Raw genomic sequence first — 21102 nt, forward strand, 5'->3', positions numbered from 1 at the left:
AGTCTGCATATCCCAAACGTTATACTGGAACTTCATTAGGTGGTATACTTTTCTTGTGGCATGCGCCATATTTTTCTCTTGAAATAAAGTGTTTAACCATACAACTAATTATTTTGTTTGCCTTTGAGATATCACAGATGACTGGATAAAATGCGAGTAAGAACCTTTCTTTTCTGTTTTGGAAAAAAGCTGAAGAATGCATTTTAACGTTACCCAACAACCACCAATTTATGGCGTCAGTCGCGAAGTGGACAAAGAATAAAAAAGAACTTCGACTCGTTTTTTTCTCTTTTTTTTTTTTTTTTTGTACAACGACATTTATTTTCTCATTCTCTCATTACCGCTGTGGCGTCACTCACGTGATCGTCTTCTCGGACGCCAGTCACGCATCCAACGTGATCTCCAACGCTATCTCGTTACGTGCTCCACGTCTCTCTCGTGATCGTCCTCTTTCTCTTTTTATAGTCTTTTTTTTTTCTTTACTAGTGACGTCATTTCGCACACATTTGCGTGTAGCCGCCCGCGCGCTGTTACAGAATCCATCGAAATATTATAGTGGACACGGAAATAAAACTCAAACGCGAAATCAATAGTTGAAACAGTGTTTGTCATCATAGCAACGATTCATTTAAAAATTACAGGAAGCTTAAATATTCATAAATAAGTAGATGAAAAAAAAAAAACAATAAAGTAATTGAACACAGTCGTAACAGGTGGTGCAGGGATAATTGGTTACGTTTTTTTTAACAACAAATTTGAATAAAGGTACGTATTATTTGCATTCTTCAGACTACTGTTCTCATCTTGAGTGTCATTTTCACAACGTTTCGGCCGATGTAACCTCTGACCCTCTTCAGATGTATCTTGTCAAACTCGGAACGTGTGACCGACCGAAAAATACAATTGCTAATTCCATCCATGCTTCAGTTCAGTCTTGAAAGACAAAGGATACCCATTGGGGACAGTAGCGCGAGTAATTGTGAGGCAAGGGTTGCGCAATCTCCAACCACACCCCTCCTGAATCGACACTGTTTGAGTCCAGTGGCAAGGAGAAGATCAGGACGACTGAAAACAATGCCGAGATAAGCGGAGAGCACATACAGCATCTGAAAATCCAAAATGGTCACCCATTTAGTACTGACCAGGTTCAACGTTGCTTAACTTCGGTGATCCAGCGGGAACCGGTGTGTCAACGTGATTATGCTGTATTCGTATTGTCGTGCTGATAATTGCGAATTACTTAGGATCTCTATCCAGTCATGACTGATGGAACGAGGGCACACTACCCCCATGAAGTAAATAAAAGGTTCCGTTCGAAATGCTCACGTTTGACAAAAACATTTCCGAGTTCGACAAGATACACCTGAAGAAGGTCGAAGGTTACATTGACTGAAACGTTGTGAAAATGACACTTACAATGAGAAGAGCAGTCCAAAGAATTAAAATAATACGACTAAGAAATCCTCATCTCAAAAATTCAGTAATTGAAAAAAAGTAATAATAATGGGTCTTTGCTACAAGTGAATGACAAGTCAACTATGTGAGTATTTTTTTAGTTCAATGATATGACAGGGGCGCTGAGCAAGATACTGATTTTCTTTTGTTTAGGAGTTCAAATGAACCATAATATTTGTAATTTGTCTTTAAAGTTTGGATTCAAGCATAAAAATAAAATCTTAATTGACAATTTCAAAACTTCAAAATCACCTTCGAGTATGACACAGTCACGAACTATACAGCTACCAACCACAACGTAAGTATTTTTAATTATCCAAATGTAAAAAAAAAAAATAAAAATAAAAAGATGACCGGTATATTTCTTTCGTGGCCCTTTCAATACCCGGAAGTCATTCTAATGCTTTAAAATTGGCAGATATAACATGATTTCTGTCTAGAATTAAAATTGTGTAATTTCCGTTTAATCTTCATCGCGTAATATTTTCACCGAAATATAATACACTCCTTCGTCACGATACCCTCCCCAGATCCAGTACCCCCTTTTTATGGGGAACAGTGTAGTATATACTCGTTCGCGATAAGACGATACTTTTAGACATTATCTTCCTGTCCGTGTAATATGTTTGTTTGTTATAAAACCATCACTCCATGATTTATCTCGTCTTTGTGTGGGTTGAAGTTAGGGTTTACTCGGATTAGGCTTAGATAACGTTAAGGGTTATGGTTCGGGTGAGGATTGGATGGTTTGTGTTTAGAGGTAAAATATGCATTAGTGATGCACATTAAAATGAAAAAAAACCTTAAATTTTGTAGCCAAAAGTCAAATACAACGATGTTTGTACTTCTCAGCCAAATAATAAGAGTATTTTTCGGCAGAGCTCCTGTCGTATCAGTGAACTTGATTTTGGGTCATGTTTTGAGTTCATGTTGTTGGTAAGTGGATTCACATAAACTAATATTTTAATACCAGGAGGAGCCACGTTTGATGGCATATATATCCGCCATCTTGTCATTGATATCACATTATATTAGTTCCTTTAAAGTCCGAACTTTGATTGTCAGAAACGAATGTGTACATTTGATCAGATATTAAAACTTCACAAATCAAAATTTGGTTATACATGCGTAGAATTAAAAAAAAAATGTTTTATATCTCATAAAATAGTTTAATTTTATAGCAAGGAAACTCGTCCGCTTGAATAATTCATTAAACAATGTAGCATAAACACTTTCTCGATAGACTAAAAACCAACCAGATTTTCCATGAACAGAGCTGTTTTCAAAAACTTATCATCTGTAGAACACACTGACACGGGACTTCTTCCCTGCATACTAAAACATGGTCGTATTAAATTTCAATATTTGAAGAACCAATCTTTTGATTAATCACATTTGTTCCGCCATTCAATAATTTTCAATTGTCTCATAATGTTACTTAGCACCTGACAATCTCATTATCATCGAGTTAATTCTCACCTTGTTAAGTGATGATCCATTTGTATAAAAATGTCTATATGTCTATTTTATTTGTATTTATTTGTCAAAGCATCGGTTCAAGTTTGTTTTTTTGTTTTTGTTATTTTGTAATTTGTGTAATTTCGTCAGCACATCTTATTAAAAAAAATCTTAATATTGTCTCTGCTCGTATGGCTGGACACTCTAAGTGATAGTTGCAAAATATCGTGAACCTTTTTACTTCTGCGTTTCAAACTTTATTTTTAAATCTAAAAAAAAATATTAGCCTGTAAATTAATGAACGTTTCACAAAAAGCAAAAAAACAAAAAAAAACATTTGCAATTTATCATTTGATCATCACTGATAGGAAACTGGTTTTCCAACATGTATATATTTTAAAATATATTCAATATTCAATGGCTTTCCCAGGATTGAGCTAGAAATAGCACTTTCCTCGGCATGTTCCAGTTAATTTTAAAATAATATTTTCGTCGATATATTACGATTAAGTTTATATGTAGTATTTTCCTCAGTTTGTCGCATTTAAGTTTGGAATATCATTTTTGTCAGTCTGTGACAGTGAAATTTGAAATTGCATTTTTGTCGGTCTGTAACAGGTAAGTTTGAATTAACATTTTTTCGTCAGTCTCTCACAGTTAAGCTTAAAATAGCATTTTCGTCAGTCTGTCAAAATTCAGTTTAGAAGAGCATTTTTGTCGGTCTGTCACGGTTAAGTTTGAAATTGTATTTTTGACGGTCTGTCAGACTTAAGTTTGGACAAGCATTTTTATCAGTCTGCCACAGTTAAGTTTAAAATAGATTTTTATCGGTCTGTCACCGGAAAGTTTGAAATTGCATTTTTGATGGTCTGTCAAACTTAAGTTTGGAAAAGCATTTTTATTAGTCTGTCACAGTTAAATTCAAAATAGCATTTATCCAGGCTGTCCCACTTAAGTTAAGAGTAGCATTTTTGTCGGTCTGTCACGGTTAAGTTTGAAATAGTATTTTTGTCATCTGTCACACTTCAGTTTAGAATAGTATTTTTGCAAGTCAGTCACAGTTCAGTTTGAAATGGAATTTTTGTCGATCTGCCATGTTTAACTTTGAAACAGTGTATGTTTTAGTCGGTTATGCTTAAATATAAAATAGCATTTTCATTTTCCTGTCAGGCTTTAGTTTAAAATGGCATTTTAATAGCTAAACCTATGGATTGAATGAGATTGTTAATTTTTCATTAACAAAGATCCCTATGAACCCATTATCGGTTATTTGGTGTGTCACAAATGAGTTTAAAATAGAATTTTCGTCAGTCACAATTACTTAAGTTAAAAACATCACTTTCGTCGGTCTGTCACACTTATGAAATTTTTTTATAGAAGAGCCACATTGTTATTGAAATATGCAGACGTCATTGAACTATTTTGTAGTCTTCTCTAGACATGCGTCGAGTTAAGTTGAAGATTAGTGTGGGATTAGGTTAGATTTTGGCTGTACAAAAAGCAGAATAAACGCCACTGTGGAATACATCGTGGAATGGTAGAGAGCTATCTATATGTGTTTATGTGGAGACGTAAATATAAATGAAACAATCTCTTTGTGTAAATACTCAATTGCATATCTGTTTTCTTGCAAAGCACATGGTGTCAGGTTTTCTTTGTTTTTTAATGCCAAGGGTATATTTTTAGTAGAGGATCTAAAAAATAATGTTCGTTGGTTTGTCAGAGATAAGTTTGGAATAACTTATAAATCGGTCTGTCACGCTTAAGTCCGATTATCATTAACAATATTAAACACGTAAATTAAATTAATCCGTGTTTGTATATTCTCTCTCTCTATCTTTTTTGTTTCAAAATCCGAGGAAATAAAAACAATCACTTTTTCACCTTTCGAATTATTTTGTGAAGAATGGTTAAACTGAAAAAAAGAGTTGAAAACGAAAATAAATAGGGAACAAATAACTATTACCAAAAGCAATAAGAGTTACTTTTTTACGAACATATCTATTTTAGCGTACGTTAACGTATTTTAAGCGTTTTCATTGCGATTTAATATTTCGCTCAAATCCAATCGCGTTACAGTTACATTTTAAACATGACGTAATCGAAGGTTTTTTTTATTATTATTTTTTTCTTTTTTTTGGGGGGGGGGTGAAAAAACAATAAAAACTGACTGTTTAACACATATTAAAATGTATTTTTTCCTAATTCAAATCAGAAAAATTACAAAATAAAAGGTCAGCAGTCTTCGGAGAAGATCAAAGAACGCCTGCCTGCGATCTTTGATTTTCAATAAAACGCAATAGATTTGATTAAACTTTTTAATTTCAATTAAAAAAAATGTTTTAAAATACTTTAAAACACAAAAATAGACAAATAAATAGCGCAGTAACTTTTATTGGTTTTGGTAACAATTATGTGTTTATTATGTTTTCCCCCACTTTGTTCTGGTTCTATTCATCGTAATAGTCTAATTTTGTAATTTTTGTTTTATTTTATTGTCCTCCCTTGGTTTCGCATTTGTTTATAAATCTGATAACGATTTTACTTAAAATGAAATATAGTTCATGCACCATCAAACATTGTAACCGTTGTGGCGATTAAGGATTTTCTGTATTTTAGTTTTTGTTGTGGTTTTAATATATATAATGATTTTATTTCATCCATTAATCTAACCGGAAGTGAGTCAGAAAAATAAAAATAAAATGGTGATTCCGACAGTTTCTCTATATTTTTTCAAATTCTTTTTCATAAAAGTTTGGCTGATCCCCGGCATGTTTTGTCCAGCATTGCTCTCCAAACGTTATAATGCAATGGCGCTGTGATTGAGTGACTTGCGAAACGCTTGTTCGTTGCCAATTCGCACACCGTGGCCCTTTCTTTTTGATCATACAATTTACGTGGGATCGATTGGTGCTTCGTCCGCGCTACTTCAGCCAAAATGCCTGTGACGTAAACATCCTCCATCGATACATACGGAAGATATTTCGCGACATCAAGTAGTTCCTGCGCGGTTAGAGTAAGTAACAAGTATATGTTTCCGGAAACGTACGAAGGATACCGAAAATAGGGATATTCTTCCCAACTGACCTGCCACTTGGTGTAGTAACGAAAAGGGAAAGGTTTATGATTGATGTATCCCATTATTGTTTTCTCCCAGTAATCCCTGTTGATCACGTAATCGATCATCATTGGTACATTAACAAAAGTGTCGTCGTCAACCTTTAGTATAAATTCGGCCTCGGCGCAAGAATTCAGCGCCCATTTGAGTCCCATCAGCACCTTCCGCGTCAGATTTCGGTAATCTTCGGTAAAGTTTGCCTGTACGACATCGTTGTACTGAGCACTTTCGTGAAGTAGCTCTCGATTGAGTGAGTCGTTGGTGTGTCGCCCGAACAAGAAGACGACTTTCGTGATGAGATTTGGAGGCGTGTCCGGAGGCAGGCTTCCGGAGGGTCCCCGTGGCCAATGTTTACCGCGGGCAATGCTTCCCCATGTGGATCGGATAGCATCTCGTTCTGCTCGTCTTGCGTGCAATGACAGGACCAGGATGACGAGGAAGGGAGCTCCATCCCGACAGATGTCCGTACCAGGTAGAGTGTAGGTGAAGTTAAGCGGGTTGACAATTTGCCCGTGCCGACGGTAATAGCTATAGGTTTCTCGGATTGTATCCAGGTATCCATGACTCTCAGCTGGGTGCGAAGGGGCGTTAATGAGGACGTGAAGACAGACAGAACCAACTGTTAATGTGATGAGGGCTGCCAGAGCATTTTTGTGACATTTTCTTGTTGCTAGTGTAGACAGCATCTGGAAATGGCCTCAGCCGTAATATCGCAACAGCAACGGAATAAGTCTGAAACGAGAAAAAATATATGCATATAATAAAACTTTTTAAAACATGTTTACGCTTGGAAGATTCGTAAACAAATGAGATATGTATGTACACGAATATATACGGTTTATTATTACACTAAACTGATCACATACAATGATAGAAGAGGTATCAAGTAGCAAAAATGGGTATGTTACATTTTGAACAGAGATTATTTATTAAAATTGTGGGGTCTGCGTATGCACCCGGTTCATAATGAATGGAAATAAAAAAAATTAAAACGACTTTTACAAGGGCTTTTGATATATATGCGCATAACAATAATTTGAAAAGTATGTGTTAGTTTGGACAGGGATCGTATAATAAAATTGTGGGTGTCTGCGTTCGTACATAGCCTCCACAAAATGGAAATATGCCACAAACTAAAAAAAAACTTTTCATATCTATCCGCGTAAGTAAACTTTGATAAGTATGTTTCAGTTTGCAGACAGATCGTATAATAAAATTATGGGGTCTGCGTTCGCACCTGACCTCCATAGAATGGAAAAATGTCACAAAGTATAATATATATATATAAGTTTTTTTTAATATAGATCAACATAAGAATATTTTAATAAGCGTGTTTCAGTTTGAACAGGTGTGGTATGATAAACTTATGGGGTCTACCTAGCTTTCATAGAATAGCTTTCCTTTTTTTTTATTAACGTATACTTTAGTAAAAACAAAAAAAAAAGAAAAACTATATAAATTTTAGTTTTATGAGTAATGTCGAAATCAACTTAGGTGACTGAAATAGGATTTGACTAATATTAAAATAATTTATGATAAAAAATGGAAGAGTTAAACTATTTGATATTATTTTCTGTCTGTGTGTACTTGTCCCCTTTAAGTAACTGATTTTTTCATTAAAGAGCAAAGTTATTTAGAGGAGTTTTATCATAAAGTATTTAAATATTGGTCACATCCTATTTCAGTCACCTAAATTTGTTTCGATAATATTTCCAAACAACTTATTTTACATAAATTATATTTTAGTAAAATAAAATAAATACCATTTATACTTTAATTTGCAGATTCATTTAATATAATGAAATAAATAAAACAATTAAGTAATGGGGTATATAGAGTAGGCCAAAGTAAAACACAAGGTCGATAATATGAGGTATAAATGAGGATTGTCATAGGTAAGAATTACCCCAGTCGAAAAGAATCAGTGTTCTTACTGATAGGGAAAGAGCAGATACTGAATCTTTAATTGTTCCTTCAAAAATAAAATTAAAATTCTTTTTTGCCATGATAGGTACTACACGTGAAAGTATTTATCCACAAACACTGAATTTATTTACAAATATTTTAAAATGATTCCTTGAAATTTTCAAACGCAAAGAAATGGAATTTCTTTACTTTTCGAATATGTTTTCATAGTTTGATTGATTGAATTAAAATTTATTTTTTAAATAAAAATAATTTAGAAACACAAAAAAACAATAATATTTTGGTTATAGCCCTTTCATAATATCTCGCTCTATTCCAAATCATTTTTAATAGATGCGTGTATATTTTTTTGTTTTTGTTATTAGAAATATTTTTTATAGAATCACTCCCGTTAGATTTGTTTTTATGATAAACATCTTATTTAACGTAAAAGCAGCCATGGAAAAAAGTTCATCAACAGAATATCGAGTAGTTATTAATGCCGATAAAAGAAAGCATCTAATGAGCATGTTTAGCGATTAAATTTATGAACATGTAACGAAGTGGCAACTTTTATGGCTGATAAAAGTTTTGGTAACAGAGACATAATTCTTCATTCAAGAGATAATATGCTGAAACGTGTATGTGAAACTAACAGATCTTATGACAGACTTCATTATGCAATACTATTTTTATATGGAGAAGATGGATACCATATTTCATGGTTTTAAAATACAAAAAAAAAACATGTTTCATGTATGAATTTTTATGCGTACCATTTTATGATCACAGATAATTCCTTCAATCATCTTCACAGAAGTTAAAATCTCTTCCATCAGTTTGCAGTTGATAGGTTTGCAAAAACTGAAGCAGGAATACTTTTATATATAAAAACTCATCGAAACGAACTAAGAGTAGATCCCTTCATACATATATAAGATCATATAAATAACGTCGCGCAAGAAAGTTAAAAAGGTCAGATATGCATTTTACCTTCTAGCTTCACATGTAGTCCACAATATATTCATTGAAGGACCTAAGATGCAATGAAATGTCAAAATCAGACCTTTGTCTTACATTCACTTCAAATCCAAAGTGGACGGAAATTCAAACGAACTTCTCCCTAGACAAACATGCACCAATCGACAAGATCCATTGGCTATGGTGTTTCGCGTGAAGATAATCAAAGTGATGAATCTGATAAACAAAACCAGAAATCGTTGGCCAACTACGATGCTACATGGACACAATTGAGTGGAAAAAGAGAGGTTTGCCACATGCGCATATATTATTGTGGCTTACTAGAAAAAATCTACTACAATCAAATTGATTCCGTTATATCAGTTGAGTTACCTGATATACAAATTGATTCAAACCTATTGTAAGTGCTAATTTTGCGATAGGTTAAATTTTGTTTCTTCTTTTTTTCCGGGACTTTAAACTGTATTTTTTAATTTTTTACATTATTTTTTACTCAAAGCTTCTGTATATATATATATATATATATATATATATATATATATATATATATATATATATATATATATATATGTATATATATATATATGTATATATATGTATATATATACATATATATATGTATATATACATATATATACATATATATATACATATATATATATATATATATATATATATATACTTTAGAATAAAATTATCTAACAATCAACTGGTATGGAAACCTCATTTTACAACACTGCTATCAAAGACATTCACTTCGGATTTTACCATGCAGTTTGGATGTGAATTTTTATATCCCTTTCATTAACCTCCCTTAGTCTATGACATTTAAATACTTAAACAACTTTTAATTGTGATTTTTCATGTCTCACTGTCTTTAGCAAATAAGGTGTAAACCATTATAACTATTTGCTAGTATTTTCTCTTCTGAAGAGATGGTAGACATCGAAATCCTATAGGATAAGATGTTATATTTCAAATGTATTCTTTGTCAAAAATCTTTTGATTTGAAATTCAAACATTTCACGTCATAAATTTTTAAATTCATTGAATGACTAAAATTATATATATATATATATATATATATATATATATATATATATATATATATATATATATATATATATAATAGAAAGAGAGATAATTCATTTAAGTGATCAAGATTGTATTATTTCTACTGGTGCTCTTTTAAAAATAAAGACCTCGATGCATTTTCACGTTTCATTCACAGAAAATCATCCGTCATTAGTTTGCCAATGCCGGATCATTCATCTATTTGCTCATAAGAAACCAAAAAATTTTCATGTAGAAAACATACAACCAGCTATGTTCGCAATCTTGCTGAATTAGATTCTTATTTACACAGACATGACATAAAAGAATAGAACGCATAAAAAACAGTTTATTTCAATAAACATGTAATTTATAGAACGAAATCAAAAAATAAATGATCACAAATTTAATAACTAATACTTGGGTAGCTTTCCATTTTTGTTTTTAATGTTAGGACCCTTCTAGGAATGGAAGCGGAGAAAACTCATTACTTTTTATTTCTGATGGAATGTCAACGTACTGGAGGACATTTTTTTTTTTAGATAATTGTTTTAGTTGTGAACGCCAGAGTGACGTTTATCTTTAACTACATTTTCATATTGCGTCGACCTTGGGTCACATCTTTTCTTCGCGGGTGGCGAGAAAGTAAATAACAATTGTACACGGCTCTTTAGCTATGGTTAAAATGTCAACTTGTATTCAATAATTCCTATACCATACCGATGTAGCTGCTGGCGTCGCTGTTGATTGTTGTTAAGCATTATTCATTTCTTTCATACTAGCAGGGGTTCCCGGATGTTTAGGTGATGTAGTAAGGACCCCGGGGGGGGAGTACAAACAACAGTAGCGTGGGTGTCCGGGTGTGTGTAGCTGGTGAAGTAAGGAACCCTGAGAAAAAAAAGTGGTAGAAGCAGGGGGGATCAAAAGAACAGGACGCAACGGTATTAAAAAAAATTAGTAGTAGGCAGGCAGACTCAAACTCGTAACACGAAGAAGCAAAAAAAGGTTTAAAAAAAAATGACGTGTTAACCGATGTCTCCATGGTTTAATCAGAAGTGGGGAGCGTTGAAATTAACCGTAGTCAACCGAAAAGAAAACGATGACTTGCTAAAATAGCGACGTAAAAATTGACCCCTCCTTGTACAAAACGGCCGAAGTTCGAATAAAGGAATTAATGTTTTTGGCCAATTGTTCGATATTTGTTGTCGAGCTTCAAAACGATACCGATCTCATCAGGATCCGTTGCGTGTATCGAAAGTTTTTGCGAGATATAGAAACACACACACACACACACACACACACACACACACACACACACACATAATTTGCCTTTTATCTATTTTATATGAATCAGGTGATTATTATTGGCATTCGTTTCCTCGATATCTTCATAATTCTAATCCTTTCTAGAAAGTCATCGGGTATTTACGGGTGGGATCACGTAAAGGTTGCCAACATCTTTAAGTGAAATTGTTGGGTCGGGTTTTCAGTGAAAAAGTCTTAATGGTCATATCTACTGGAAGTTGAAGCTCTTCGGTGAGGTCTTTCACGCTCTCTTAGCCGGCGAGAATTCAATTAAATCATGCGTGCCTGGTCGATCTATTTAAGGTGGGAGCGCACGCGTGAAGTGTCGTCATCTAATGAGACAGGCTATCTGTTGATGTCTCTCCTCTCCCCTTCTCTCTGTCTCTCTCTCTTTCTTTCTCTCTCTCTCTCTCTCTCTCTCTCTCTCTCACACACACACACAAAGTCAATTGTTTGCTGTTTCTGTATGAAATAAATCCTGTTTTAAAAACACTAACTTATATTGATGCGAGTTTTCTCAACAGATGAAAAATAGTTCTAGTTCACAAACATGGCTACGGCGGCGATGCGCGTTAATAAAAGCGTTTGTACGCGCGATAGATGAAATACAACAATTATATTTTTTCTAACCATTGTTTATTTCTCGCTTTGAGATAAAATATTTCCGATAAATTTACGGGGATTATCTCAAATCGTGTAGATTTAGAGGATTAAAATATTCATGTGATTCGAGTGCGAGAAATAAAATCAATATCAAAACCTTTTCTATTGTATTATGCATTCGCGTGTTTTTTTTTATTATTTTGAATTTTAAACTCCCCCTCTCTCTCTCTCTCTCTCTCTCTCTCTCTCTCTCTCTCTCTCTCTCTCTCTCTCTATCTCCTTCTCTCTCTCACACACACACACTCACTCTCTCTCTCATTCTCTCTCGCAGCCTCTCTTTCACTCTCTTAGTATCACTCTCTCCCTCTTCCTCTTTGTTCAGATTTTATCATTTCACTTCTTTCTGTCTTTCTCTTTTGATTTACTTATTTATTTATTTATTTATTTATTTTAGTATTTTGCTTTATTATCCAATACTTCTTTGTTTGGTAATTACCTAATTTACAACCCAATTTCTGGCAAATTCGCGTTCGGGCAGCCGTAAGATGTAAAAATGGTTTTCTAAATTTTTAAAAAGTGGAACAGCACTGTTGCATGTTGACACAGCATGTTGAATGTCATTTTTGATTTAATTTTTTTTCTTGACTTTACGAATTATTATAAAAATTAGTAGCTTTTGACTAAAAAGATAAAAATAACTCGTTCTGTTTTGCCAGTTATCTATAATTAATAACGGTCAGTGTTAGTGGAAAGAAATTGGAACTCAACTCAAATTGAGTTTACTATTTAATACACACATACACACACACACACACACACGCACACACACACACACACACACGTACACACACACGTACACACACACGCACACATATGTCAAGGGTGTGAGTCCCATTATAGAAACGTTGATTTAATTTGAATAAAATAAAATACGCATCAAGTGCACTTGTAAATCAAATCAAAACGTAATATTAGGAAAATAAACGAATATTTTGCTTGTTTGAAATTTATAATTTAAATATATTTCGGAGCCAAACTCCATCCTTAGTCTGCTGTTTTCTTTTTTTCTCTTCTTCTTTCTTGCCATGTTGTAAAGTAAGAGAAAGAAAGTCTGTTTGTAAAGTTCCGCGCGTTGTTTCTCAGCAGCTGTACTTTTGGGCTGTTGGAACTGTGCGTTTGTTGGCAACACGAGATTAACGTGAAGGGTGTGATTTCCATTATAGAAACTATAATTATATATATATATATATATATATATATATATATATATATATATATATATATATGTGTGTGTGTCTGTGTGTGTGTGTGTGTGTGTGTGTGTGTGTGTGTGTGCAAAATCAAGACTTAAAGACACGGTGTTGATTGCAACAAAAAGTGTATTTCATTTTACGTTACAATTGTTTCAATGTCCAATTCGACAATTTCAAGCATTATATCGTTTGAAAATTTTCAAAAACCGGCATTTCTTCAGACTTTATGAATAAACCCACTTTTGGCAATGTAGCATTTTTTTAATAGAAAGAAAAAAGGGCGGGGGGAATCCCTAACAGGAAAAGCATGCGAGAAACATTTACCTTGGTTGTGGTTTCGGAAAAGCCCATTTAAATATTAATGTATCGCCTAATTTTAGTATCCTTATTTAAGAACAGAGTTATGGGAAATTTCTATGGAGAGCCCTAAACAATTTAAAACATTTTTTTAATATATATCCCATTTGTTGGGTTTCTTAATTCCTTTATTTCCCAATGATTGATTTTTTGTAAAAAGAACTTTTTAAAATTTTGTTTCTATATTTATATTATGGCCGTAACACCTTGTAAAGACGTTACAGTTAGTTTTAGTTTCGTATTAGTGGCAAGTAATGTTTATAGCTTATCGTTCCATTGGTACTTGACTATTCAAAAGTTCAATGAATAATCTTTTGAATAGTCAAGTCGCTGCCTGATGATATCTGTTGTTTGATTGAAACAAGTGGCTATTTGTAGCAGCGGGGTGTGAGCATGTTTATATAACAATAAACAAGTATATATATATATACATATATATATATATATATATATATATATATATATATATATATATATATATATATATATATATATATATATACGGCACTGATTCGTAGCCTGGTGAGAGCTACCGACTATTGTAAGTTCGATTCTCGACTGGGAAAGGTGTATGTCTAGCCGCACTGATGAGTTGTGATACAACGAAACAATCCTGTATGTGGATGACAATATATATATGTGCGTGTGTGTGTGTATCTATGTATATAATACTCACACACCACAAGTGTAACATACACTTTAATATGATATTTTAATTCATGCAAATTTCTTAAAATAGAACCAATTTTCTGTTGATTATTATATTGTATCTGATATATAGTAGCGATATCAAAATAAAAAAATACTTGTCTGCCACCAGTAAGAATCGAAACCAAACATTTAGTTCGCTAGCGGTATTCGCTACTATATGAGCTAACTACACATACATATGAACACTTAACAGATTAACGCAGTACAACGTATGATCGCATCTTTGCACATTTATATATCATACACATTATGTCGAAATACATCTGCCAAGTTCCAATTTTTCAATTTTTACCCATTCAGTAGCTATTATTCCGGCTAAAAAATCAATTTGGTTTCACAGGTTTGAATCTCCTATAAATTAAATTTCAAGTATGTAAACAAAAAATATGCACAGTAGTTTAGTAGAGACCGTTCCGCCGTTAGAGATGGAGATTTAGAATAAATGAAGCTTCAATTATGCAAAACGTAAAAAATATGCACAAACAGAACTGTTCGTAATAGTGAAATAATCACCCAATAAGAAAACAAAAAAATTATCAGTGATTACAAGTTTGTTTTTAAAGAAAGATGCGAATTAGTTATCCTTCTGAAGTTGTTGGTATATTCACGATTAAGTGTATAAAGAATTTGTATTCACTTTTAAAATAGACAATAGGCTTTTAATATCAATGTCAGTGCGACAAACAATTCAAATGTATATATGTATCGAATAGATAGTTAGATAAATAGTATTACAAATATAAATATTATCTTTAAATTTTAAAATTGGAACTTATCAAGAAAATAAAAATGTTCAATATACTATATAGCGCAATTAAAGAAATAGTGAAATTAGAATAGAATAAATTCCAATATTTATTGACCCATAAAAGTCTAACAGGGAACTATAATAATGAAAAATACTAAATCCATAGATTTTCAAAGATATGCTTTTTTCATCAGAGGATGAACATTATTAAATAAAGAAAAAAATGCATCACTAGTTAGTATAAATTTGAAAATATATGTATAAAAATATAATGAATATATCAAGACACTTTTTTTACGAAAAACTAAAAGGCATTTTAAACAGAATAGAAAATTAAAAATCGATTATTCAACCAATTAGTCAGTTAATCAATTAATTCCGTGAATTTAAATAATCACAGCGTAAACAATACAAGTGTAAGCTGCAGAATAGAAAGCTTCGTTAAAATTTGAAAATCAAATAATTAGTGAAGCTGTGCCCAATAATATTCACAATTGTAACAGAGCGCGGGCGCGCGTATGTAAATGCTGAGCTGTCTGTGAAATGACGTCACGGTATGGAAAAAGAAAGGTACTATAAAAATAACGTATGCACAGATAGACGGTGACGTTCGAGAAGACAGAGTGCGAGCATCTCTCCTTTAGGGCTGTGAGTCCGTGCCAATGAAAGTCGAAGATGTTACGTGATTGGAAACATACGCTAACCACTTCCGGCGTCGTATCTTTTGTGTCCGATTGCGGCATTAATTCCAAATAACACTATTTGATTCCACTGTAAAATAAACTCCCTTTGACAAGTTATTAATACCGGTTAACTGGAAAAGTTTATACACGAAGCGATTGCCCCGGATCCTTTATAGAGTTGGAAAAAGCAACACAATGGACAAAGAAAAATCTGGTTGACGATTGTTAAACTGTCCTGTAACCCAACCTGGGCCACTGTGTCTATTAATTTCGGTGTTGGACTAATTAGTACGCCACTCAACCTAGGTGGGTATAACCGGCTTCCTCTGAAGATTTTCCTGGGAATAAAAACTTCACAAGCGATCTCCAGTTACTTGTATATCCCCGTCAAGGGAAATGGCGACGACGATTTTTTTTGTAATTGTTGCAAAGAGGTTTCGACGTGCTCCTATATACATTGGATTCTATTCTCAACTACTCACCTATCTAGTACTAACAAGGATCAACGTTGCTTGACTTCGGACATCTAAAAAAAACGAACGGCGTGTCAACGTAATTATGTCGTATATAAAGAGCAATTGTCTAGAAATCACCGACCGCCGACTTCAAATCGTTAGTTTTGGTCGGCCTTTGTGAATGAAACAGTGGTAATGGCGGATGGACCCGGCGTAACCCATTACGGATGAATGGTATTTCAATTATAGGTTGCAACTGTAAAGATACAATTAAGTAAGCTATCCCTTATTTGCTGCCTGTTTTGTTCCATCTTGTGAACAACTCTGTTGTTTGATCGTTATATCGTTGATCCCTGAGGCAACCGAACGTTCCATTTTAGATATGTGTCGTATGCACCTAGATACTCAGCCATTGATCTTTTTTTTTTTTTTTTTTTACAAAGGCATCACCACATTATCAAGGCCCAGAGGCCACTCAAGGATAAGGGTTAAAGAGTGTACAGTAGAAATTGGTCAATATAGTAATCATTAGTAATGAAAATTTGGTAAATTTAATAACTTATATGGAACGGCTCATCAAGAACTTATTTACTTTAGACTTGAACACAACCATATTGTAGTCAGCCGGAAAGCAGGAAAACGGAAGACAATTCCACAGGCGTGCAGTTCTAAGAAAGAAGCTTTGTTCATGGAATCTACGTTTAGGTTTAGGCACAGATAAAGAGTGGGGGAAATTATTGATAGTGTTTACAGCTAGACGAGTGTTTCTTATCTCAACAAAAACAATTCCGTCTCCAAATTGCAAACTGTATTGAAAGAAATTCAGTTAGTAGCGTTCAAAACATTTTTTTTTAAATTAGCCGTTAAAAGAAAATCGTAATTTTATTCTGAACTTAAGCTAGTAACGTTTTAAGAAGCATACGATATAAAAGAAAAGGCTGATGTTTTGATCTGTACTTTAATTTAATTTCTCTGAAGTTAAATCAATGTGTCATCGGCAATTGTTCAGATAATGGTTCACATTAGCATTGATGACGATAATTTTAATGCACCATCTGCATAACTAGTTTCATCGCCGGAAGGGAAAAACATTATACAATGAAAAAAAAATGCCTACTTAAGCCGTCTAACCAACTTAAGGTGTCCGTTTCACAGTTGCCCTTTGATATTCTTTTCGCTTCTATCAGCTTTTTTGGTCATTTACTTGTTAACCTGATAATGATTCGACGAAGAATTGAAAGATCCATCATATACATGGAACATTACCTTTTACACATTTAACACAACTAAGTCAATAGAAAAATCGAAAATAATTAAAAGGTTGATTAAGCGAAGAGGATTTGTGTCATTTTTTTTTAAATATTTGCATATATATATATATATATATATATATGTATATATATATATATATATATATATATATATTTTAATTTAATTTCCCATTTAAAAAATGAAAACACAAAGTTCTTTCAAGAATTCAACAGTGCAATGCTACAGTTATAAATAGTCTCAACTTTATCGCTTTTTCGTTGGACACTCATTATGTTCGTCCAAAGGTTCGTTCATTTATCATAAAAGCAAATAACTGTTTCGGTTCGTATTTTATATATATGGCGGTCGTTCTAAAGCAAAAGCCTTCTGTTTTTTAACTCATAAATTTAAACGCTTAATAGCTATAAAGAGGAGAGTGGCACCAGTAAAACGTGCGACCTTTTCTGCTCCATAATTTATAGACAACACCATTCTCAATGCAATTTTGCTAGGAATAAAACAAAGAATGTCTATTTGTGATGCACGTCTGCTAGAGCGGTTGTTTTCTTAGAGTCTGGCACCATCAATATCTACAACAGAGAAATAAACTTTTAGGTCATGAATGCATAATGCATAAGTTCAGTCATCATGACAATGCGATTTGTAATATTGTCTATTCCATTCAGGAGGATTAAAAACATAGGTTGAATTACTTTTGGAACTGCCATCATATAATCAGCGCAATATATATATATATATATATATATATATATATATATATATATATATATATATATATATATATATATTTCTGTAGATATATATTTTCTTATGAAATATATTAATCCTTATTTAAGAAGCGCAATGTAATTACAGAGCAATGTAGAGAATAATTGACAAAAAGTTATATTCCAAAATTCATGATGCTGAGCATCTTATAATTTATTCATTTAATTCAGTTGACTTATAAAATTCTTGACAGTATCTGTTTCGTAGCGCAAAATCAATCACTTAATTATTATATCAATCAGTGAATCTATTATGCCCTTAACTCATCAGAAGAAATAGCAACAATCAATCCGTCAAAAGGAATTGAAATGTGATTTGACATGATTAAAATCCGAAAATTGGAAGAGAGACCTTTTTATTTTTCCATCGTTGGAAAGATTATATATATATATATATATATATATATATATATATATATATATATATATATATATATATATAATCTTTCAAACGATCGAGCACATGTGAAGTTATACTTTTAGTAGCACTCTGTTTTTTTCAAGAAAATAAGTCGCCTAAAAATAAACATTTAAACTTGCTCGGTTATAACGCGACATTTAATCCGAGATAATCCCCCCCTCACTTAACCCATGGCAGGATTTTCCAATGCCGAACGACCTGGAGGATTATATTTTTATCAGCATTATTATGTTGTTTAAGCAACCGACATGTTCCCGAAATAGACAGAATCATAATAAAGATCTTGTACAATTTTAAACACGAATGACTATTGAATGAATCTAGTATTTTCTGTATGAAATAATATGGTAAAACTTGAAGTTGTGGCGTAGATTTATAAAACGTGATATTTGATTTCGAGTTTTCGATCAAGGCGCTTTTTTCCATAGCAAATAGATCATGAAATAATTTCATGCTTATATATATATATATATATATATATTATTGGTAGTATTATTTAAACAACCCCAAAATGTGTCAACCAAAGAGTGCTCAATGTTTATACAGAGCAATATAAATATGTTGGATGTGATAACTAATGGCTACGCATATGCAAACATGTTTCAGTGACCACCCTGCCAGAGAATATCCACGAGAGGCTCTCATTGATATTCTAGCCTGATGAGGTGATTTTCTCTGGCAGGGTGGTCACTGAAACATGTTTGCATATGTGTAGCCATTAGTTATCACATCCAACATATTTATATATTATATATATATATATATATATATATATATATATATATATATAGAGAGAGAGAGAGAGAGAGATGATATTTACAGATATATATGTATATATATATATATATATATCTACATAGATGTACATAAATATATACATATATAAGTATATGTATAAATATAGATATATTTGAAGTCATCACAACTCATCAGTTCAGCTAGACTACCACTTCTCCCAAGCTGAGGATTGAACCTAGAACTATCGCGTTGACAGCCAGCAGTTGTAACGATCGACCCACGGGAGCGGCGCCCGTAAATAATCTCGCCAAATGTCTATTTAAACAAACATCCATCCACCAGATATATACGTATATTTATATATATATACATATATATATATAAGCATAAATATACATATATAAATATAAACACACACACACACACACACACACACACACACACATATATATATATATATATATATATATATATATATATATATATATATATATATTAAACAGATTGTTTGGTTCGGACTAATAGGTGCAAAGTAGACTTAAAGAGGAGTTTTGTGCGATTTAAGGTAGTTGATGTAGCCAGCTTTTGACAAAAGCACTCGTTCACAAGTGTCGCATTTTCAGCTCTGTTAAGACCATCAATTAAACCTTTGCGAAGCTCTCGCTTCAAGTTGCTGTGAACCCACTTTTTTCTCTGGAACATTTCCTTGATATCACCTTACTTACGGACCGTTGAGTCTAGTTAGTACTAAAATTGTTGGCTATTTGTAAATACCGCCTGCGCACGCGCGCGCGCCTGTGTGTGTGTGTGTGTGTGTGTGTGTGTGTGTGTGTGTGTGTGTGTGTGTGTGTACGACACAATCACGTAGACGCACCGGTTCTCGCCAGATCACCGAAGATAAGCAACGTTGAGTCTGATCAGTACCAGATTGGTGACCATTTGAAAAGGCTAGACTCTGTATGTATCTTATGGGAAGGTTGGGCGTGGGGCCAGCACCCTCACCCCGAAAAAAGAACTCCTCGCTACAAAATCACCTACAGATTTATGTGTGGTCAATGCCTCCAGGAGCTCAAGGGTATGGATGGATGGATGGATGGATGGATGGATGGATGGATGCTGTGTGTGTAATGGTTGTATAGATTGGTTTTCTATATGTAAATCCAATGGGAACTGTGTGATTATAAAAGACTGCTCAATGGCGAACAGAGCTCTATATAGTCTGCTTATTATACAAAAAGTATTGGTTACAAATGTGCATACATGTTTCAGTGAAATCTCAATTACAAGATACCCACCTCATCAGACTAAAAAATGAAACGTTATTGAAACGGGAATTAAGATTCACGAACTATAAACTTACACTCTTTCTTTCAATACGTAAACCGCACCCGAATATATTTTATATAAAATGAATAAACCTTGATTTCTGTTTCACTAACGTCTCCTTTCTTAGTCTGATGAGGTGGGTCTCTTTGAATTAAAATTCCACTGAAACATGTATGCATATATGTAACCAATAATGTTTGTATAATAAACAGACTGTGTATGTATATATGTAAATATATACATATATGTATATATATATATACATGTATATGTATATATACATGTACGCATATATATATGTATATCCATATATACATATATATATATATATATATATATATATATATTATTATTATTGTTATTTACTATAATAATTATTAAATACCTACAGTCGTGAATTCCACTGAAACATGTATGCATATATGTAACCAATAATGTTTGTATAATAAACAGACTGTGTATGTATATATGTAAATATATACATATATGTATA

The 21102-nt window shown here is 32.9% G+C and overlaps 1 protein-coding gene across 2 annotated transcripts in view; it reads right to left on the minus strand.

The window, feature by feature from the left end:
• Positions 1-5291: 5291 nt before the first annotated feature.
• LOC145279775 (beta-1,3-galactosyltransferase 5-like) overlaps positions 5292-21102 on the minus strand; it is a 183646-nt gene continuing 167835 nt past the window's right edge. For both annotated transcript variants that reach the window (XM_080131094.1, XM_080131095.1), the window contains one exon: positions 5292-6763. In XM_080131094.1, coding sequence (XP_079987220.1) covers positions 5659-6717 — 1059 coding nt within the window. In that variant the 5' untranslated portion in view covers positions 6718-6763 and the 3' untranslated portion in view covers positions 5292-5658. The remainder of the gene's footprint in view (positions 6764-21102) is intronic.

The sequence above is a fragment of the Euprymna scolopes genome, chromosome 7 (genome assembly GCF_053919585.1).
Source record: "Euprymna scolopes isolate OS-2025 chromosome 7, ASM5391958v1, whole genome shotgun sequence".
NCBI classification, from domain to species: Eukaryota; Metazoa; Mollusca; class Cephalopoda; order Sepiida; family Sepiolidae; genus Euprymna; species Euprymna scolopes.